The 23,640-nt window shown below is 40.6% G+C and overlaps 2 protein-coding genes across 3 annotated transcripts in view; both read right to left on the minus strand.

The window, feature by feature from the left end:
• LOC125745334 (V-set and transmembrane domain-containing protein 2-like protein) overlaps window positions 1-992 on the minus strand; it is a 41,956-nt gene extending 40,964 nt beyond the window's left edge. For both annotated transcript variants that reach the window (XM_049018089.1, XM_049018087.1), the window contains exon 1: window positions 665-992. In XM_049018089.1, coding sequence (XP_048874046.1) covers window positions 665-785 — 121 coding nt within the window. In that variant the 5' untranslated portion in view covers window positions 786-992. The remainder of the gene's footprint in view (window positions 1-664) is intronic.
• Window positions 993-6,140: 5,148 nt separating this feature from the next.
• Window positions 6,141-23,640, minus strand: part of ctnnbl1 (catenin, beta like 1) — a 59,912-nt gene continuing 42,412 nt past the window's right edge. Inside the window, exons 13-16 of the mRNA XM_049018031.1 lie at window positions 22,117-22,197; window positions 12,688-12,825; window positions 10,960-11,032; window positions 6,141-6,457 (exon numbers count right to left, since the gene is read on the minus strand). Of these exons, the coding sequence (XP_048873988.1) occupies window positions 6,369-6,457; window positions 10,960-11,032; window positions 12,688-12,825; window positions 22,117-22,197 (381 nt within the window). The 3' untranslated portion in view covers window positions 6,141-6,368. The remainder of the gene's footprint in view (window positions 6,458-10,959; window positions 11,033-12,687; window positions 12,826-22,116; window positions 22,198-23,640) is intronic.

Raw genomic sequence — 23,640 nt, forward strand, 5'->3', positions numbered from 1 at the left:
TCTGGGCGACTGCCGACAGCGGGGTAGCTTACTAAAACCCAAATTAACTTAACGAGATAAAGTTTGAAGTAGTTTATCATAATCTACTTACATCCATGGTCGAAAAAAGCAAAGACTTATATAATTTTAAACAATGGTACACCGATACTGAAACCAACTTTGCATTACGTTTCAGGGTTATATCGAAAAATAAAATTAAAGTCAGTAGCCGGCTTTAGTGCATTAAAAGTAATATATCGTTTTAAAAGTGCCAATATATTACAATCGTACAATTTATTTAAATGTGGTACTAACAAAAAGGTAACGCTTTGTCGCAGTTTGAATTGCCATATAAAACTGGAGTCAATATTATAAGGTAACGAACTTATTGGTGAGGGACATACTTAAAATGATAATGGTTAAAATGTTAGCATCTGGACTGAGCTTCATCGGGATGCTGGGCAACCGTGTTCTCCTTTCATTGTGGTCAATTTCCAGGTAAAGATGCAGGATACACAGCCCGCACCTTTGCAATACAAAGACATAATGACAGAGACCCTGCCTCTGCGCCCCCGTTCACAGTTTTTATCACTCCATCGCTTAGCTGCGGTTCACGGACAAGAACCTCCTGCGCATCTACATATTCTGTTCGTGTTCATTTTCAGGCAAACAGCATCCAACCTACCGTTTCCAGAGATACGGTTCTCTATCTCGCCACCGTGTCCACCTTGTCTCGAGGAAACACTAAATTGGACGTAGAGTCCCATATAATGTAAAATTCCTATTATCACCCCAAAGGATCCCATGGTCTTTTTGTTTAAAATTCCAGTATTCTTTGCCACTCTCTCACATGGGGCGGAGGAGGTATTTAAAAATCCACTTGACTTCCTCGACACTTTCCTTTCTCCCTCAGATTTGCAGAAAAATCACTCCAGATGCAGGTTAAACATAAGAAGCGCCTGGTTTCGCTAAGCGCGGTTTCCCAGCTGAGCGGTGCTCAGTTCTGCGGGTTTCCTAACTGCGGCGGAAGGAGACCGCTTCTGAAAGAGAAAAGGGGGAGCGCCCAAGCTGGCAAATGGGAATATCAATTAGGCGGAGGGATCTAAGCAAGTGATTTATTCATTAAAGTTTTACAAGGCAGTAATTCTTAAAGCTATAAGAGTATATTTAAACAGGAAATATTAAGAAATATAATCGTTAAATGACTGGAAACGTCAGATAAAGCAGGACACAGCATTAACCCTTGAAACGCCTGAAAAACTTGATTTACATGTGTAAATATAGCCTCATATTCATTCTTAAAAGTGCCTGTTCTGCTGTTGTGATCGCCCTCGCGAATTATAATTGGTAACTGATAAACTAGAATCACATTAGTTGCTCTATAAAGATAGCATATTGTTTGTCTGTTGAAAAAATGCAAATAATTGATAAAGTACTACCAAATAATTTCAGAACACCGAATAATTTCACATTCGGATTATATTAGATTTACTAACATAGAACATACTTAAATGACCAACTGTATTCCACTTGACGCTCTAGTGACGACAGTGTATATTTTAATTAGGTGAAGAAAAAATGCAATTAATCAAAATAACTGTTAATAATAGACAGTCTTAAGAACATTGTCTTGATCATGCATAGTCAATATAGACGCCAAAATGAGCTGCACTATAAAGGCAAAGAAGGAAAGAGACAGGGCAAATAAAAGAAATGCGAGGATGCTTCCAACCGAGTGCACCATAAAACGATGCGTGTTGCTTCGTGAAAAATAAAGCCAGAATAACCGATCGCACTAAAGATACAACATTTTCTTTATGCGACACAAACTCAGTTTCAATACCAAAGACGCGTTTAGGAAACTTCTCAATCAAATATAAACTGAGGCGTTAAGAGACGATTTATACGGTACTGAACAACTGTCGGATAATCGGCCTGATTTAATCCATCCATCCATCCATTTTCCAAACCGCTTATCCTATTGGGTCGTGGGGGGTCCGGAGCCTATCCCGGAATCAATGGGCACGAGGCAGGGAACAACCCAGGATGGGGGGCCAGCCCATCACAGGGCACACTCACACACCATTCACTCACACATGCACACCTACGGGCAATTCAGCAACTCCAATTAGCCTCAGCATGTTTTTGGACTGTGGGGGGAAACCGGAGTACCCGGAGGAAACCCCACGACGACACGGGGAGAACATGCAAACTCCGCACACATGTGACCCAGGCGGAGACTCGAACCCGGGTCCCAGAGGTGTGAGGCGACAGTGCTAACCACTGCACCACCATGCCGCCCCCCTGATTTAATCAGTGATAAATAGTGATAGTGATAAATGATAGAGTGTTTGACAAATTGTGGTTGCAGTTGATAGGGGGTAGGGAGTAAGAACTGTTATCATAGGTTATAAATAAAACAGTTAAATAGAACGTTATAGATCGACAGCCTATTCGTCCATTATTGTTTTTTATTATTATTATATAGCAATTAGATGAATAACCGCAGAACAACTCTGACCAGGATGAGTGGTTAGATGTTGGATGGATGACAATTAACAAAACTAAGGTACTGTGTCCAAATCATTCATTTGGAAAGAAATTTATTCCGTGACCTTTCAGCTGTTTAATTGCTGTACAAGCACCACTAATATGCAACTGCCACGATCAGTGATTACAGTTGTGTGCTGCGCCCTCCAGAATAGCGCCAACTGGGCTGGCAAATCGGGCCACACATTCCTAGAATTAAGACAAAGGAGCACTGGGGTTCCTTGCAGCAGATGTTAGACTGCAGGTGGCTATGGGCCACCAGGCCATGAGCGCAATGAAGTGACCAACAACCATGATTACCGCTTGGATAACTCGAGCACTCTTGACAGGGTCGCTATGGAGAAGTTGTCCTTGAATGTACGTATTCACCCTCCATGTAGAAGTTTAACAGTACGCCAGAGCGTCCACATCACGACAGCAATTTCACAGCTGTTACAATCACAATAGGAACTCTTAAAACCGTTAGAATAAATTCAGCTCTGATTTAATCAGCATTTGGAGTCTAGTCTCCTTGGTAACTAGAATAAAAGCATACCTGTTAGGATCCCAGAAATCAATGGTCTGTTGTACTTGACTATTACTATAGAATAACTGTAGAGGTCCAAGCATTATAAGCAATCTCTCTAAAAATGAATTATTTAACATATAATCAAAATCTACAATATAAAAAACTAACCGCATCAGTTCATAGAGATTTGTGCTAAATGACGTTACAAAGATGGCAGCTGGAATGCTGTCTTTTCATACCTATCATGCACTGCAAGACAGTCATTATTAAAGGTTTTGTCTGTGGTAATGGGGTGTTTATTATTTTTACAATTTGATGCGTCATTTCATAAGTGAGTAAAATTCTGTATGGGTGGTGAGTGGCAGGCACCACAGTTCAGAGTCCTTGTCATGTGTTCTGTCTCTTTGCCTTGCAGTGTACAACTACTACTGAGGAATTGTCAAACTAATGGGGGGGGGGGGGTGAACCTGGGAACATAAATCCAAGCTGATTCCCAGCTGTGATATAAACACACAGCAGATGTCTGAAGGATTCCTTTAAAAATTATTCATAATATTCCTTATGCAGGTGTGAGGATACATTACTGCACAAATAAAGACCAATTCATGACAACGTTGATCATGGATGTCAAACTTGGTCACGGAAATGGCCATATTAAAAACAGCCAAAGAATTTGAGGCTTTAAAAATTAATAACAGTATGACCCAAACTGAAATTATATGAAAGAAATATTTACTACATGTGAACAACGTGTACTTTGTAGTAAACATTATGCCTGAAAATAATCTTTTTAAATAAAAGTAAACAATAATATACAAAAACCTCTCTGAAGATTTAGAAGTAAATCCACTCTGATGTTATCCACTGAATCCTACTTTAAAATGTGTAATAAGCTGCATTTAGACCCAAGAAAACAAAACAACCAGATTAGAACTAGAATATTTTTGCTGAATTATAAGACAACTTGCTGCAGTTGATCATGTCAGTGGGGTGGAGGGGCGGGAGGAGGTAAGGTGTAGTGCAGGTTCACAGAGGATGATCCCTACTTCCTGGGTTGGTTGTAATAGTAGACATATTCATCATGTGTCGTTTGGCTGCATCATTTTTGGTTTGGAGCACACAATGAAAGAAATTAATACATTTCTTGATGTGGCCAGAACGTAAACTCATAAGTATATGTTCAACATAGATAACATTATGGAAATCATGGCTGTCATTTGGTTATGGCTAATTATGGTTACAGCCAGTCATAATCAGAAATTTGGGAACATGTTGATTTCCCAATATATTCCACCAACACCAGAGAGAGGGTAGTTGGTAAGACCAAAATTCTTTGTCAGCTCTCTCATATCAAACAGGTATGTTGCTGGAAACACATCCAACATGCTAACTCATTTGAGACGATATCACTTGAGTGTATGCACAACCAGGTGTTCTGTTGAAACATGGTACTTATTAAAATATGCGATCAAGCAGTTCTGTGCAGGCGCATAATACAATTTTGGGTTAATATCTTTATATTTTTCTAAGCTCAGATATCTATGCTACTTTGTTATGTAAAGTTTGACTGCTGGCGAGTAATATAAAAATCTTACTTTCATCACGCAGGTTTTGCTGCATAGTGCAGATTTTAGCTAGCTGTTTTAATGTTATTTTAATATATATAAGAAGCATCCAACATGATGAAGTTGTATTGTTCAATGACTTATATTTTTTAGATGTTAGCCTATGCTACCTTGGGTATAATCATTAAACCAATATGGTAGCATGTTTAGACAGGAGACCAGAAAAATCCATTGACTATCTAATAAATTGTGCTATGGTAGCAAAGCAGCATCTTTTGAAAAGTTTTCGTATACAACCCCACCCCCCGCCAGCATATATAGATGGGAAGAAGTCATATATAAGCCAAAAATTCCAGCTAACAGCAAGTGAAGTCATTTGTCTGTGTGAATTTGTTGAGACAGCAGCTAGGCAAAAGCACAGGTCCCCTTGGAGTGCGTAATTTTCCTGGGTACCGCATTTCTCATAATCTTGCTACAACAGAACACATTAGTGAGGGAGCTCAACCCTCAGACTCATTTGCCTTGTATCAGTATTCAATTAAAGGTGATTAAAAAGGAGAGGAGCTGTGTCTTCAGAAATCCACTTAGAAAGGTTGCCTGACACCAAGCTGGTAGAACTTAATCTTGCACTTATACAGTGATCCAGCGAAAATGCTTAACAGAGTAAAGCCAGCTATTACAGGAACTAACCGATGCTGGTCCATACTGATTACTGTACAAAAAACTACCCACAATACATTTCCAATATCGCGATTTGGTAACAGGCCTAGGCCAATGGAAGCCCAAATTTCCCACTGTGGTTGGTGCAGTCGTCTCCCTAGTCTTCTATGCAAAAACTTGGACCAGAGGAAAACTAAATACTCCTTTCATTTTCATAAGTCTTCATTTTCTCCAGGTATCAGCTCTGAGCCTCGGGCAGCTACCAGGAGGATCAGCCCAAACTGAATCTGACATGTGCTGATGTCCACGTGGAGAGGGCGGGGTTATGAGAAGCCTTTCATGTGCTAAGTGTCTAAGACAGCCTGTTCAAGAAAGAGACTAAGTGATCTCAGCTTGCAGACTTGGCTAATGGAGGAGGTGCTGACAGCACATCAGCGTTTTAATAGTAACAGGTGAACCCGAGGGGGATCCAAAAGCAGGGCCCAGTCATTTTGCAGTATAGGGAGAAGGACGTGTTAGAGTTCACGGATAGCAACAGACAACCATATCTTCTCAACTTTTCTATTCTAGGACATTTCGATGAGAGTCAGTTGTGAAATTATGAAAAATAATGGAAAACATCACCTGACTAGTTTGCTTTGCTAAATCCGGACAATGCGTTCTAGTAAGACTTTGCTTTACCACGGAAAATGAAAGCCTTTCCTGTAACTTAACAGCTTTCTAATATTGCCTTTCACTTGGGCAAAACAAACTAAAGATAAATCTGGTCCTACTTAGTTATTGAAAATTCTCAGATTAAAACTCTTCCGATTTAACAACTGGCACATTGTGGTACAGATTTTGAGTGAAGTTGACGCAATGCAGCACAAACAAAGAAGTTATTTTAAACGTTCTTTAATTCTGAAATTGGAAAAAAAAACATTGATCATTTCATTAATTCTTAAAACAAAAAAGGAAGAAAACAATGTAATGGGTCCTTGGAGCTGGATTTAGTTATTTTTCAATAACTAAACAACTGTGCTTGCTCCCATAGGTCCCCAGCCCCACAGTTTTGTATGTGCATTCGCTCCTACAAATTGTGGGCACAGACGAAAGGCTGGGAACGGTTAGAAGTTCTCCAGTAGAGCCATGATCCTCTTCTGCTCGCTCTCCTTGAACTCCTCAGTCTTCCCATCACCAAGGTTCTCCACATATTCTACAACACATGGAGGAGACAGGGTTATAGCAGATATACCCTGATAGGTGGAGACTGCATGCGGTAGCGGGGTAACTTTTCTAATCCACAAAAGAGAGGTGAAATTCACCAGAATCCTTTCCTAAATGTCGGTGATGCATATTAGACTATTTTGTGTGCATCTTCCTACAGGGATCTCAGCTTTGCAGTAACCAACCCACAAAGAATGAGGACAGTATAAAAAATGCAAGGGGGCAGAAATAAATTATAGAGGGTAAAAAGCTCTGCTCTGTAAGCACAAATCCGATGCATGGTTGTAGTGATACAATTTCCGTCTTTGATAAATTACAAATTCACTTGGAAAAAAAGTACATGTAGTAACACCGTAGAGTTTTCAGTGAATTTTTTTGAATGTTAAACATTTCTGGGATTACACATGTTTAAGAGAAGTACAGGTAAGCAGATAACCATCTGGATCTGTTTTGGCTGTGTGCTTGTCTCACAGTGTAGATTTGCAAGCGTATCCAAAGCTCACAGGAATCGTTGTTCCTGTGATGGCTATAAAAGCACAGGCCACACATATGCTTGCAAGGTCAACACTAAGGAACCATTTGTTAAGACAATTCAAGTCACAGGTCTCAGATCTGCAAACAGCCTGTTTGTATGTAAAATGCAAGGTGGTACACAGGAGTCAGACCCAGGTGACAATTACCAGAGATGACAATTGCATAGCAAGCAAGGTGTAACAAAATAAATCCATACAACCAGATAAAACAGAAACAAAAAGGCTAGAAATAGAAAAGCTGTAGACTAGATACTGTTAACTTGACACTTGACTTAGACTTATTATAAAGCTGCACATTCTGCAGACCTCCTTTACTTCTAAGTGCAGGGGAAGCCAGGTTTGGTGGAATCTTCCTGGTGGACAGTCAAAACTGCTCCTCCAGTAATCCGGCTGACTTCACTGAAAGGAACGGCAATAAAAGTGTGCCACAGTTCCCAGCCACCACTGTGCTTCATTTCTATAGCCATCTCACAGGCCCCACATGGGAATTAATAACCCAGGGTGTTCCAGCCCTCTGCACCAACAGGAAGGAAGCCTCAACCATGCTTCTACATGTTTGCTCTTATTCACCCTATTCTTATTCATCGTCTGATAGATATTACAAAGAGCAGCGCATACCTCTGTGGAGGCAGCTGCAAGCTGACATTATGATATCGTGCTTAAAAGCGTCTCTTCGAAAAACTCAGAACCTTAAAACCTGGGTTTTCATCCACCTATGCTAAGCTTTGTTGCAATGCTGCTGCAACAACTTTAGTGTAGACACAACGTGCAAAAACAAATTCCCTGATCCTCTGAAGGGAACAGAACACTCCTTCAAGAAAATAAATGTGCACAGGTGCATATATTACAGGTCACAAACACAACTATGAATTAAATATGGGTGCCTTTTGACAGTGGATGATAAATATGGAACTATCATTAGAACACTTGGTTCCAAGAGCCAGTGTGCAAAAAAAAAAAAAAAAAAAGAGAGAGAGAGAATCAGATTTTCCCCCAACTGAGCCTATTTGGCTAGTAAGACATTTGTTTTAATTATGCATGTTCTACTTGCAAACCTTAGCACCCGTAAGCTCACAGGAGGGGTTGGGGGCTGTGTTCCCACTGCTTCCATTAGGCTGATGACAGTGAGAAACTGATGGACTCGGATGAAAAGCAGACCCCCTTAATATGGTTTTGTGAGAAATTCAGCCCACCTGTAGTGGTATCCTATGGCATGACTGCATGGGTGCAGCAGTCAAACTCCGCTTTTCTGCCCTGAGGCTTCACCCGACTCAACCGGCATGCGACAGGCACCAGCTGCTCAAGAAAGAGCTTTTAATTTACTTCTTATTTCCATGAAGTCCCTCCTGAATTCTGCCAAATTCAACCACCCTCCAACCCCCTCCCCCCACACTATGACTGCCCTACCTCCTCATGAGGCACCATCTGCTGGGTGCACGAGGGCGGACGTATGGTGTTGCCTGTTTGCTCTGCGGTACAACATACCCCTCGCCCCGAGGGACAAAATAGTGGCGTCCACAGGCCATTTTCATTGTGCTGGTTTCTCAGTTCCGTTCTTATACTCCAGCCCAGACTTAGTAACACACAGCAAACTAACGAGCTAGAGAGCCACCCCCAGTCACTGAGGAACGGCAACTATTGCTAAGGGCTATTTTTTCCCTTAGGGGCTGTGCTCAATAAATAAGTAATCAATAATGAAATTAAGTATACTGCACACATGTAGACTAATTATGAAGACCCCATAATTTTGATGTGGTATTAATGAATCTGCTAGTGCCTTGCTGATAATATACAACCTCAAAGCCCCAGGAAATAAACCCACGGGAGAAGCTAGACTAAGTTTTTTGTTTTTTTTATAACGCTATATTGATGTCTTTGAACTCCTGTTGGTATTTGATCCTGCAAGCTGCTAAAAGCCTCAGCCATTAGTGCCCAACATTTGCTTCACCCTGATGATTCTGAGCAAAGGGGTGAGCTGCATTAAGACATATGAGAAATGTGCCACATATAGAACAGACAAAGGCAAGACACTTCTGGCTTAGCCTAAGTACCCTTCTTGACAGTATTTATCAACAGAGTGTGAAAATCACTGTCTAATTAATTCAATGTTTCCTACTTTAAAAAAGGTGAAAATTCCCAAGGGATATCAGGAAAATGAGGAAGCTGGAGGGGATGGGGGATCAGAAAGCCTTCTGTCTGCTGATAAAGATGTTACAGGCCTGATGAAGGATGAAGTGTTTTCAGAGCATGAGCGTGATCGAAGGTCTGTCTCTGAAAGGGAAGGTGTAGACGGCGCACAGTCGGCTCTCAGCAACAGGAGGCACCCCTACCGCTGCTTCTGACAAACCACCCCAGGAGGGGGGGGAGGGGGCAGCGTGAATGTCTGCCACCTCCAACAAGGTACAGAGGAGGCCCCTGTCCCTTTTCAATAAAAGGGGCAGAGATGGGAACAGTAACTTTAAAGGTGCTGGCAAAAAGGCTGCATTTTTAGTCTTTGGTTGTGCCTCAGGTCAAAGGAGCCATGGAACAGGCATGCTGGACAGGTTACCAAGGTGACCTTCATTCCCACAGTGCACAGAGTAATGTAACAATAAAAAAAAACAGTTCATTAAAATGAAACAAAATCACAAGCCGGTTTTGGGTTCACAATACTATGCATGAATACTTACAGGGTACAAGTCCTAATATCCCTTAACGTCAATTTTATGCAGTTTCATTCTCCAGCAAAAGCATTTCTGTTTTTTTCCTACTCCCAAAAACTCATGTGAAAGTAGGTGGTATCATATGAGAAGGTATAGGTGTAGAAAGGTAGGTGGAGGAAGCTGAACTCCCACAGCCTGCAAATCACATTATCTTAGCTGATTTCCCCGCTCCATCCTCTGTGAAAATGACACATCACAGGAGACATACACCACAAATGCAAAATAAGTTTGGCGTGACGGAGACGCTCTACAGGAGTCGGAGACCAAAAAGGGTTAACCCTTGCAAAACTGCCAAACCCTGACAGCATCTCATCATGCATCCTGAAGGCATGTGCTATGTGGTTGTCTTGCGTGAATGTCGACATCTTCAGCCAGTCCCCATCTTTGTGCACAGTGCCTTTGTGCTGTCAATCATGCCTGTGTTTCCAGCCTAAATGACTACCTTTCCCTTTAACCTCCATAGTCATGAAGTGTATGGGAACCTTGGTTATGTGGCACATCAACCACCACTCAACCATGGGTTGCCTCCAGTTTGGACTCTGTGTAACAGATCTGTGGACAATGCCATGTCCCTCACCCTGCAGACTGCTCTGGGACATTTAGAAAAGAAGAACATGTGCATCAAGATGCTGTTCAACAACTTCAGCTCTGCTTTAATACCATCATAACATGCAAACTGGTGTTAAAGCTGAGAGAGTTCCTATGAAACTCCACCTGTGACTGGTATTAATTAATAGACCACAGACTGTGAGAAATGGCATCAGAAGATGATCCACACTGACTGTCAGGACAGCTTCATAGATTGGCACAGACTTGTCACAACCCAAATCGATCTACTTCTCTCTCTGCCAGAAGAAGGCTGAGTCTAACATTATGGATGCCAGCCACCCAGCTCACACCCTCTTCACACTCCCACCCTCTGGCAAGCCCCACTGGTGCATCACCACATGCACCACCCAGTTTAGAGACAATTTCTTTCCAGATGCCATAAGGTCTCTTAGAAACCTGTGACAAGTATTTGTCCATCCCACAACCACTGTATTGCACAGTTCTATTTTTGTCATTGTACTTCCTACACTTTCCAGCACTTCATACTTTATTTCTCTCAATTAGCACAGCTCACAGAACAACCTCCTCCCCAATATTCCACTACCTATTTATTATTCATTGTTACTCACTTTCATTCCTATATTTCACTGTCTTGTCCAGTATCTCACTGCGGTTTGGCCTGGGGCACTGAACGTATGAATACTTACCTCTCATGATGTGTCTCACCACTTTGATGGACCCTCCTCTTAGGTTGAGGATCTGATGAACTCTCTGCTGCAGCTGAAGTAAGACAGACAATAGGAGGGGTCACACCATGTGACAGACGATGACCAACTGTCCACATTTTCACTGGACAAAAGGCGTGTTGCCATGACACATACTGGAGTTTGATACACTAATAACATATTGCTGAAATACTTCTGTGTTTTTATTTTTTTAAAAATCAGTAGCAGATGGTAGCATAACTACACGGTATGTTGACAGCAATGTATTCCCCAGACAGCCCCATCAAATCCTTACTCCTCCCACACAATTTAGTTTCAAGTTCCCACAAAAATACCTAATTGAGCTCACAAAATCCCTAAAATGTGAACCCGATTTACTTTAGTGCTCTCAATTTACTACTGATTTTAAAAAAAATTTAAATCAATTTTTAATTTTAATTATGATTAAATGTAACATTTTGGTGGTCTGCGTTTTTTCCTAAAGAAAACATAACCGCAAAGTCAGAAGCTGCAGTGCAGTGAGTGAACACTATGGATTTTATGGTAGTAATTGTTTTTGGCGAGTTCTTTGTAAAATGCATAATATGCCTCCCGATTCAACTGAATCTTATTCTGCTAGACCAGGCACAAAAATTCAACCAATTCCATGATGGAAATTGGGCATTATGTTAATCTAATTCTTAATACTACGTAGGTAATAACCACTCTATGAATACATCTCTCAGCCCATATCTTCCTAATAATGCATAATATCTCTCTCATTTCAAACTGATTCTCCTGTGTTTTTTTTTTTTTAATGGACAAAAACTGCCACTTACATATCTATGAGTCAGGTTTTTTTTTTATGAATTTGCCATTTATTTTAACGAGTAGGCTACAAAGCATTACATAAAGAATAGCTTCTACCCGTGGGCTGTCAGAACTGTAAATGCACCAGATCCCTGGCATCATTCCTCCCCATTATTGCTATCCCTGGGAACTTACGGTGATCATAAGTGTATGTGGGTAGGTGAGTGGGAGGGCGTATGTGTAGATCCCCTCCATATAGTCATTTTAACTGCAGCCATTTTAACTGTTGGGTTATTTATTTATTTTTTATTTTATTTTTTATCTTGTACTGTCTCTGTCACTTTTCTTGCATCTTTGTGGTCTGTCAGTTAATTTCGTTGTCCAGGCAACTGAACAATGACAATAAAAGTCTTGAACTTGAATTACTGTTTTGCTCTACATTACATTGTAATGTAAATATATCAACAAGACAGAACATCAATGTTGAGCAAAAAAAACATCTACAGTGACCCCTAAATGACAGCTCCTATTAACACAAGCATTAAACCACACCAATCAGCCTTGTCCTCACCATGTTGCTGCGTTTAGCTAATTTGAAATGCACACCTTCGTCAAACTATCAATCCCCATTAGGATCGCCATTTGTGATCTTAATACACAAGAAAGGCCAAACCTCCATCAACCAAAATTACAGGTATTCAATCAATTTTATATACAATCTCATGTAATTTTGAAGCTCTATTCTGCCTTTAACATGCTACTCAGTCAGCACTGTGCTGGCTCCCAGCACAAGCCTGGAGATGCTGCAGCTCGGCATACATACATGCCCATAAACGGCTAAGAGCTGAGCTGCACCCCTCCCACAGCACTACCCCAGTATAGCAGGAGTGCTACACTGCCACTGATCCCTTCTAAGCTCACCTGGGGAATGCCAGCGTTACTGATCTCCACCATGATGTAGCAGATCAACTGCAAGACAAAGAGACCGGCATCCAGCCGTCGCAGGTAGAACTCGTCTTCCGTGGCATCGTCGATAATCTCCCCACGTCGCACCATGTCCTGAAAGAGCAGGGGGAAGAAAAAATAAAATAAAGCCTGTTAATGTTATTTTGCCCCACCGCTTCAAGGTATTCAAACTTTCTTTCTGAATTAGAAGCCATTCCGTCATACAATCATCACGTTATTTACTCCATTTCATTGAGCGTTTTGTGCTATTCCAGAGTTCCTGTAGACAAATTTATATTGAGCTGCTACAAAGTCACTGTTTAGCATTTTCCCGTCTAAGATCAGTATCTACGCTACTTTTTAGTCTTGTAAATTATGAATAAACTAAGTGAAATCGGCGCTGCCATTCTAATGCGGGGAGTGTGCTGCAGACCTCTTGCTAGTTATTTAATGCTAGATATAAATAGCGCTCCATTGGTATCAATCAGCGGTATAAGTACACATGGGATGAATGCTTTCTTCACCATATAGAATAAACCATTAAAAAAAACTGATGCTACCAAGTGGACCCAATGCAGCTGTTGGGGTCTGCATCACTACGGCATGTAGTTTCATTTCTGTGGAGCTGCATGGCAGACTGTGGCACAGGCTGTGCCATAGGGTTATGTCGTACCTATACCGTCGATTTTACGCACAGGTATACATTAGGGTTAATCCCTACCCCTGCCAGATCCCCCAACCTATTCTAGCCCTCCTCCCCCTGGGTACATATAAGGGTACAGCAGCTCTGTTTCTATAGGAGAGGGCCAGGAAACACACATACTCTCAAGAGAAGCTTCAAGATTTTTAAGACTCCTAACACTGGGTAGGGGGGAGGTGAGCGGATAGATGGATGCTTGTTTCTGGGTTTTGGTGTTTAAAATATGGCAGCAGCAACTGGCTGTTTTCCTTTAGTTGGATGCGGAGAAGCTTAATTAATTTGGCTTTTTGTCCCATGTTGTTCAGTGTGTTCCAATCCATCTATGGGTGGACCAAATAATTCTCATTATATGCTATAGCTAGTGCTGTCACAATTACTCCTGTAAACATGATAAAAAAAAAATTAGGCTTCTTGATTACTCAGCAATTTGGTGGATGAGGGTAGATAAAGGTCTTGTGTAGAAAATTGTGCTGATAGACAGAGCTGAAAAATCACTTGTTTTTACTCAGTATCATTTCTATGGAATCCAAAATATTATGGTTACCAGTTACTTTTCTCCCAATCGCTCATTTTTAATTACTCACAAACACACAACACTGTGTATGAGTGGGTCGGTAACCCTTCCTTTTAGAGTACCCTAATTAGTAATTATCTGGAATTTATATAGTAAATCCTAATATATTGTTGGTTAATTATCACAAGTAATAAGTAGGAAAATACAGCGAAAAAAAGGAGAAACATCCTATAATAATTTAATGCCCTAAAAAGGCCCAGGCACTCAAAAAGGTTAAGAGGCCTTAGTTCATATACAGATGGACTGTATTATTCAGAGAAAACAAAAATGCCGCCACACGCAAACTTGATACTACTTCATAAGGTGAGCAAAATCCAAACTAAATAAAAAAATAAATAAAGTAAAAAATCTAAATCTTCCATACATTTTTATTCAGAATGCCTTCATCGTATGAACACAAACATAAATTACTTTGGCTACTAAGCTTGGAATGCCTGATAACAACTCAGTCATCCTGCAAAGCTAATTAAAAAAAAAACATGATAAAGAAAGGCTTTCTGAACAGTCTTTCATAAACACACATCTCACTGTGTGACTGGTGCACACACCAGGCAGCCATGCTGAAGCATAACAGGGAAGTGAGTGAGGGATACTGTGGAAAGACTGGAGAGATTCCAGGCCTGATCTATACACACTACCTATCAATCCCTCAGCATACAGAGGGGAAAACCCTTTTGCACACACGACTCAAGCTGTTAGAGAGGAGTCTGATGTAGGCAAGATGTGAGCACTGCAGCAGAGTGGTTGGGGTGGGGGGAGAGGAGAAAAGCCCAAAAGGGAAAAGCAAACATCACACATATGTCAAAATACTAGGAAGAAGTGTCTTATCACCTGAGAAAGGAAAACATATCCAATCATTTACAAACAGTTTAGATGAAAGTTGTTCTGGCTGAGTGTTGATGGATTCAAAAGCATGGGAGGAGAAACCGGCTTGAAGCATGCTTGCAAAAGCAAGGGACTCAAAGAAAGCCTTTTGAAAACGTCATTTCACAGTGCCTGATCCCTTTTATGTGATGATCTGCACTCAAGTCCCCACATTCAAGGATGTAAGGTGATTCTGGATTTACGGCCAAGCCACAAAACCCTCTGAGTTATGGATACCTGCTTCCCATTGTTTGCATTCAGAATGGCCCAGCGCCATTGAAAGTGCCATTCCTATGCCAATGCTATTCGAAAGCGGCCGCTGCACAGACTGCCAATGGTGCTTAGCCTATGCCTGCATATTACTGGAACCCAAATGAGCCTGACAAGGCTGCAGCTGGTAATTATCCGTCAATGAGGGGTTGGTGAAGGGGGAGCTAATCAATTTCAGGACCAACTCCGCACTCTTAGAGATCTTGTCTTATTCCTCTGGTTACATGTGAAAAGTGTGTGTGTGTGTGTGTGTGTTTTTAAATGCCACTGCAAAAAATCCTACCCAGTCAGTTTATATTCACCTACATTTACTCTACAGCCAGTGTTTGCCTAACATTAAATATCTGGAGTTCCACAAATGCAAGGAGAATAAATGACAAAAATAAAGAATTAAAGGTTCATAGTCTGTAAAACAGCTGTAGATTGTGCTTCCTATAGGCACAGATTTAGGGGGGATGGGGAGGACATGTTCAAATTACCCCCAGTGTTGGGGGGGGAGATCATCCCCCTCAATAATACCATAATACAATTCCTGGTTTACAGAAAACACATACAATTAATATATCTCATTACATAAAGTAATTTATTATTATTTTTTTTTTACAGTTTTTATTTGGAGAAGTCCTATTTAGTGTTGTGTTTCTTTCTGGAAAGTAGGGTGGTTTTGGAGAGGGTGCAGGAGAGTGACAGGGAAATCATAGTGGACCCAGAGGTGAGGTAATTTTTACCACAATAAACGGCCTAACATTTGTGGTGGAATCTCGCAAATTGTGCATAATATTTATAATTCAGTGTACATGATGCAGGACTTAACGCATGTAACCTACCATATTAATTAAGATGAATAACAGCAAAATGAGAAGACATTTCATTTTATATACTGTTACTATAACGGCAATATTTTATGGAAAGAATCACCTTACTAGGCAACGTGACATCACAAGTCTGACCCTGATATACCCGTCCCCCCCCCAATGTTAATACGAAACCTACACCCCTGGCGCTTGCATACCTACAAATGCTACTTCCATAATAGTGAAGAACCAATTTAATGTTCCACTGAGGGGTCTTGTTTAAATCCATAATGACTGGTGACACATCGCTGTTGAAATGTCATCCCACTCAATATCAGGACCAGCTGTTCTCACCTTGAGCTGGTAAAAATCTTATTCTTCACTGACCAGCACAGTTGCACCAGATGCAAAATATATCACTTAGTTTCCACTGCACGGCAAATGATTATGAGACACTGCCTTACCTGAGGAGGAGGAGGAATAAGCTACTTACTAAATTCACATTTCGAAAATGTAGTAAAATTATCATCAAGTGTTCTCTGACCGAGAACTGAAAATGCAGAGTGTGCAGTGTGACAGCACCCCTCACACACGCTCCTGCCAGCCAACACAGCCAGCTGTGTGTGAGAGTCTGAGCGCCTTCGGAGGCACTCAGAAGTCAGGCATCGTTAGGGAATTGCAATTCAAATACTGGTCAGAATGCGGCCGACTGTACATGCAAAATTTACTATTACTATACATATTAACCTTCATCAAAATGAGTAGAGTCTGCTGCTGTATCTTTAGTTAACTTTCAGACACATTCAGAAACTGCAGTGACTGTGGCACAATTATTAATTCCTAAAATAATGCAGAATTACCATGCCCTTTAAATATTTAATTTCAAGCACATTAAATGACTAGAGTGAACTTTTAAAATAAGAAAAGGTTTCTACATTTTTTGGGACAAGAAAAGAACACTGTATTGGAATTGTACATTACCTCACTGACAGCAAGCAGACAATAAAAATATCCACGAAATGATCTAATATGGCACAATCCTTACGTGCTACTAATCCTACCAGACTGGAGGAGTAAACATACATTGAAATGCTAGTCAGTTTGATTTCTTGGTCCTTTATTGAATGACCAAAGTTCCTTATGCTGAACACTGTCTAAATAAGACCAACGGCCTCATCACCATACTCTTCAATCACAACCCAAGGAATTATTTTTGAAATTATTCCTCTATTATGTCTGTCACCTTTTTTCCTGCCCTGCCATTTCAGTACAGGCCTTAATCACAGTTCTTCAATCTGCCAGATAGAAATATTCAGCATTTAAGCCATTCCTCACTGGCATAGTATATATAAGATTTAAAGTCTGTGTCTGAAATTAATTTAATGGCATGTTTATTCATCCAGATGTATATATATGGTTTCCCCAGGCTTTCGGTTTCTTCTACAGAAAGTTAGATACACCATGGAGGCCACGACCAAACACTGCTTCAAAGGTCAGAAATTGTGACCCCACATTGTAAACAATCCCACAGGGACCCAGGCCCCTACCACATCGGCCCAGCCGCTTATCTCTGGTTGTCTGAAATATTACAGGAGTACAACATTTTCTGTTTAAGGCTCAGTCATATACAGCTCTAGAAAAAATTCAGACCACATCACAATTTTGTTTCACTTATTTCTCAGTTTATGGGTGTGTGTCTATGAATAATATATGTTTTTTTTTTTTGCAAACTGCAGCCTGTCTCTTCCCTGCTCTTCATTGATGAAGGTCTTCTTTGCTTCATGGGTCTTCAGTCCTGCTTCTAGAAGCCTGTTATAAACTCTCCCAGTGGTGCACTTCACACCTGCACTGAATGATTCCCATTCTTTTTGAAGGTCACTTGATGTCATCCTCAGATTCACAAGAAACTGTCGGATAAGGTAATGTTTATCTCTGCCATTAGAAGGACTCTTCTGCCCTCTACCTGGCTGGTTTCTGGTTGTTCCTAGTGTCTCCTGTTTCACATTGTTCTTTTTACTGCAGTATTAGAAAGGTTGAGCCTGGAAGCAACCTGCCGATCAGTGTAGCCTTCTGCCAGCAGAACCAGGATTAAACCAGGATTTAACAATGCAGGTACTTGAAAAATATGGAGTGGTCTCTTAACTTTTTCCAGAGCCGTATTCTTATTCTGTTGAGATCCAGCAGTGTCGCCACACAGGAACTAAGTGGATAATGACATTGCACTTTGTGACCTCCCGTTCAACCACATGCTCTCCTGGAAGTCAAAGCAACCAGCCTGGCCATGATGAGCTCAACAGGATCAGTCCACTACATCCACAATGGATATTTGTTTTGACACCAAACCTGAGGTTTTAGCCATGACAAAATTCCATAAAACATCTCAGCTGAGGCTAAGAGAAGCAGGTAGCACATGGACTAGTGACCGAAATGTCGCAGCTTCATTTCCAAGACAGAGTTCTGCTTTCAAGCTGCTATGTCTGGACCTGAAGCCGCTCCATTATTAGAAGTCATTTCTTACACGATTGTTTTCCAAACAATATTCTTAAAGATTTACAAAAAAAAAAAAAAAAAAACACAAGGTCTGTTAATGAGGAAATTAAGCATTGTGTAGCTTGTGAATTGCCCACCTTTCAGCGGCATTTAAAACTAGTTTTGCAGATAAATAATGCTGCATTACCAATTACACCCTGGATCTGCAAAAATAGACAGATTACTGGAAACAACAGAACAGGGTCGGCTTGTTATATAGTCTCCATTGTCATTTTCTTCAGAGATAAAATGTTACTGCTTCATAGACTGTTTTTGACTGTACACACACAAGCTCCAGTTAGCTGGCAAAAACTGCCCGACAGGCATAGTGGGGTTTACAGAAAATCTGCACAATGTACCAAATCTGAAACCTTTGAAAAGTAAGCACTAGCAAACAAATATACAACCGTTATATTAGCATTTTAACTTTGGAAGCTTCTGAGTCATGTTCAAGAAATGGGTAATACCGCTTTAAAAAAGGAAGTTCTGCTTTTATTGACAGTGCGCTGCCAGTGAAAACTAGCTGTGGCACAGACAATGGAGTCAACAATTTATGTGTGACTCACATTCAGGGTTAGATGCGGATGAACACACACACACGCCACATAAAAATATTACATAGGTATAACACTCTTTACAACACGCAGGCATGAATACATGCATTATGCATCAGATGGACCCACGCTGCCTCAGAGGGTAATCCAAATAAGTCCTTGATAGGCGGCCCTGCAGCATCACAGCATATTCATTATAAAGCTATACCAATTAAGATGAGCATGCATACATCGCTGTCGTTTTTGGCATTCCCTGGATGACCCCGTCACCCCCTCTCCCTTCTCTAATCACCACTCCTTCTCCAGCCCCACTGTAATAGACTTGGGCAGTATCTGTTTCTTCATACCGTAGTCCCATCCAAACCTGTATGACTCATCTTAATGTAATGAGCTTCACCAGATCACCTACGATAAATAAATAAATAAAAAATCCATGGTACCGCCTACCTTATACACAAACTTAGTAAAAGCCCAAATTCAGTTTTGGGGCTCGGGGCTCAGGTCTGTCAGGTACAGATTTTCATCCATGTGTTTTTGTGAAGTGGTAAAAAGATCTATCAAAGATCAAGTAGAGTAAACAGAGTAATATATCATATAGAGTAACCTTCTGATCAGATCTTCACCCACACAATGTGCCTGCAAATTTTTTGGTACAGATTGGACAAACCATTTTTGAGTTGTTGTGCTGACAAGATCAAGTGTCTGAAGCTGCTCTTATCTCTGCTATCGCTATGGGGTGCTGTACCAATTTTGGTGCAATTTGTCTCTAAATTTGATCAGAATGTATCTATATGTATCTATATGTCTGCAAAGGTTGAAAATGATCTGTTAAATATTTTTTGAGTTAGCATACTAACGAAAAACTGTCTGCAGCAGTGATGGGCAGATCGTAAATCATATGAGCTCCCCGTCCAGGGAATACAAGAACTAGAATAGTTCCTGGTCGTTCCTTAATAATTACTCAAAACTTAGACGCAAAGTTTCAAGAATTTTCATTCAGCAATGAATTTATATGGAGGTCAATTTAAATGGGTGGTAGAGGTAACATTCCAGTTACAGCGTGCAGTAGTGATGGGTACAAGACCATGTATATCGAATCCGATTCAAGACCCTTAAAGGGTAGAGTCCAAGTCAAGAACGAGTCTTTGAGGGGGTTGAGATTGAGGCAAGACAAGAGACCGGAACAAATAAAGTCCATTTTCAAGACCATGGTTTTATTACTCTTCTTTACTATTATCATAGCAACCCCTGCTAATATTAGAAAGGAGACTTGTATTATTTAAGCATGTCAGTCCCTTGATCTCAAACATTAGTTTTTAATTACAAATATCCAACATTACACCATTGCTCAAATTTTCATGTGAGCCACTCATCAGGGTGAGACAGATGTAATAAGCTGTATGTAAGAGATCTAGTTAAAAATAAATCAAAGTGAGTATTCATTGGCTATATTGGCTGTTTATTTGAAAGATAAAACACCACATCTAGCACACACTGTAACTGATCTCCCATGGCGCTTAAGCATGCACACACTCAGTTGCTACAGCAGATATTTGAATAGAAATTTAAGTGCATTGCAGTTTGCCATATTTCAAAAATAGATAAAATCAAATTATACATTACATTGAATAATAAATTTTATTTCATTAGTTGTATTTTATTTTATTAACATGTATTGTTATTTCAAGAGGACTGGAGAAAGGAGAAAGTTTATCACTGTGGTAGGGCTAGACGATATGGTACTATATTTTAATCGCAATTTCTGTACATCAATAATTATCATGATATAGTTCAAGTAATTATTTCTTTACTTCAAGGTTTCATTATTGCTTTAGATTGCCTGGGGACTCCCCTTAAACAAATTCAGAACATGAAAAAGACAGATTGGATTACAAAGTGAAATCCAATTTTAATAAATCATACAAAAAATATTTTTTTTATATAAGGCGTGTACATTAGTAATACGCCGAGGGTCTGACATTGCTGGTGAAGTTTCCACCCATCCTGTATTGAAGGATAGGGTGCTGTGTCCTGTTTTGAACCACTGTGGGACACAATCTATCCCGTATCTTCAGATTGAAAGTGGAAACACTAATTGATGGTGCCTATAACTAAGTGCTGGCATTCTCTATGTCCTACTCAATGGCAATGCTTTAAGTGGTGAATAAATTCTTGGTATTTCCAATTTTTAGCTGGTGCAAGGTTTCAGTAGCGCTTCAGCACAAGTTTGTTGCGTGTCATACTTTAAACTGCTGAAGTGCTGCCACACCTAAAATATCTTTTTTTCCTTGTTTATTCACAATAACTCCTTTTTAAAAAGATGTCGTGGCTGCTGAGCTGTTCTTCAGCGACAGCGGCAGGGAGCGGTTATTCCTCCCAGGGCTCATGTGTGTTACACAAACAGCAGAATGTGATGTGTATCGCTAACTCAAACAATCTTACTGTTTGTTTGTTGTGCCTAGATTGTCCATACTTAAAATACTACCATACATTTGGTTGGACTTGTGTTAATTTCTGTGGTGTGCTATCAAACAATGTTCCCTACTGACAGTTTATAGAAATATTTCACCTTTCATATATTAAACACATTTGTTTAATTTTTGTAGACTCATGACTGTGGTATAAAAAAACCTTAAGATTTTAAGAATTTTAATCTTAAATCTTAAAATTTGGTATGCATCTTGTTCTAAAGAGTTTTTTCTTATGCTTTGGTGAACATTTGCAAGTCAGAACCACAGACGCTACCAATTCAAGACCAAGTGGAAATGCTTTCAATTCTGAGACAAGAACAAGTAACTGAAAAGGAGACATCAACACCAAGACCAGACTTGAGTACTATGACACTTGTGTGCAACATTGAGTGTGAGGTGGAAGTTCAGGCTATAACCTAATGAACCCAGACAGCATCACCATGCACCAAGAACAGCTGACAGGCCACATTCATGTCCAGAATAGGGCTTCTTAACAGGCCAGCAGATAAGACGACTATATTTTTTCTATTACTGGGCCCCACTTTTGTTGATGGCCCAATAAAACCATATTATAGTGATCCTGACAGTCAAGGTTAGAGTACAGTTTGTACTGAGAGGCGGAAGGCAGAGGGAGGAGGGGGTCTCTTACGTGCTTTTCTCCTTCGATCCTCTTGTCAGCCTGCTGTACCGCTTCCAGGTACTTAAAATGCAGCTCCATCAGCCTGTCGACCTGCAAGGAAGACAGAATGGGCATGAGGCACCGGCACAGTGAGAAAGAGCTAGAGGGGAGAGGGGGAGAGACACAAACGGAGCAAGAAGTCGAAACAAACCAAATCCCCAATCGCAGGCAAACGACACACACAAAAAAAAACTCCTTCTCCCTTCTCACAGATGGGCAAAAGCCTAAAATGCAGCCACTGCGCCGAGCTCAGAGGCAGACGTGTGTCAGTACCTGCATCGCAGTCTCTGTGACAGTGAGTGAGATGAACATAGCCATTGCATCAGTCAGGCATGTATTATGCACAGACCTAACTGAAGACAGCGAGATAGTGGACAAAATGTTTCACAGAAAAAAAAGAAGCACCAACCAGCTGGAGGGGAAACTGGAGGCGCTGATGTTCTCAGCTGCAGCCCCCCCCTCCCCCGGGTAAATTACCCCTGGCTGTCATTTGGAATAACCTGCATTGGTGAAAAGAGGTAAGGTCCCCTGGACATTCCACCCACCCACTTGTGTGAGAGAGGAATCACACCTTGGGGTAAATAGTAAATGAGACTTCCCCGTGGGATCAATAAAAAACCCATTACTTCAGACTGATCGATGCATGTGCTGATATGCTCTATAGAGACTTCAGCAGGGGCTTCGGCAAGCCGGATTTTCAAAGGGCAAACTGAGGGATGCAGGTCCCTGGATGCATCAGACTGTTCGAAACAAGTGGGTGGGATCTGGCCAAAACGTGTATGACGCGCCAAATGAAAGAATTTCTAAAAGTACTGGATGGATCAACTGGAAATGTGCAATACAAAAAATGGGTTTTTACCTGAATGTTCTTTGCCGTAGTGACATCTATGCCTGAAACTACACCTATTCATTTATTGCACCTTTCACTTACATGCCAAATTGCACAATCTTTTCCTACTAATTAGATGGTTACTTGTATTTTTGTGTTTTAAGGTCCATGTCTTAAATGTCATTCACATACTACTTATTTCTCTTTCGCACCATGACCAACATTTTCTGTGACATAACAGTAATAACTGTAAGAGATAAACTAACGGTATGTACACAGTGCCCTGGAAGACCCACAGACAGTTTTTTTTTCTTCATGGACACATTGTATCAAATTTTGTGCACAAAATGTGGCACACAGTAAACTTGATTTCTGCTCTCACTTGGCTATTACAAGCTCTCAAACTAATTTTTAATCCAATAAAAGTTATATGTTTGTTTTTTTGTGCATTTGTTTAAAGAAAACATGACCAAGTCATAATTTGGAGTGAAGTCCACGAATACTGTGTTTTACTGTAGTTTTAATTTACTCACTCAAATCCTTATAATAATGCATGTCTCCCAATACAACTTGACTTCTTCTTCTTCTGCTGTACAATCAGTTTTGCATGTTATCCCACCAGGAATATGTGCTAAAGTGATTGATATATTAGCACCCAAGTGCAA

This window comes from Brienomyrus brachyistius, chromosome 6, assembly GCF_023856365.1.
Source record: "Brienomyrus brachyistius isolate T26 chromosome 6, BBRACH_0.4, whole genome shotgun sequence".
In the NCBI taxonomy this organism is placed as follows: Eukaryota; Metazoa; Chordata; class Actinopteri; order Osteoglossiformes; family Mormyridae; genus Brienomyrus; species Brienomyrus brachyistius.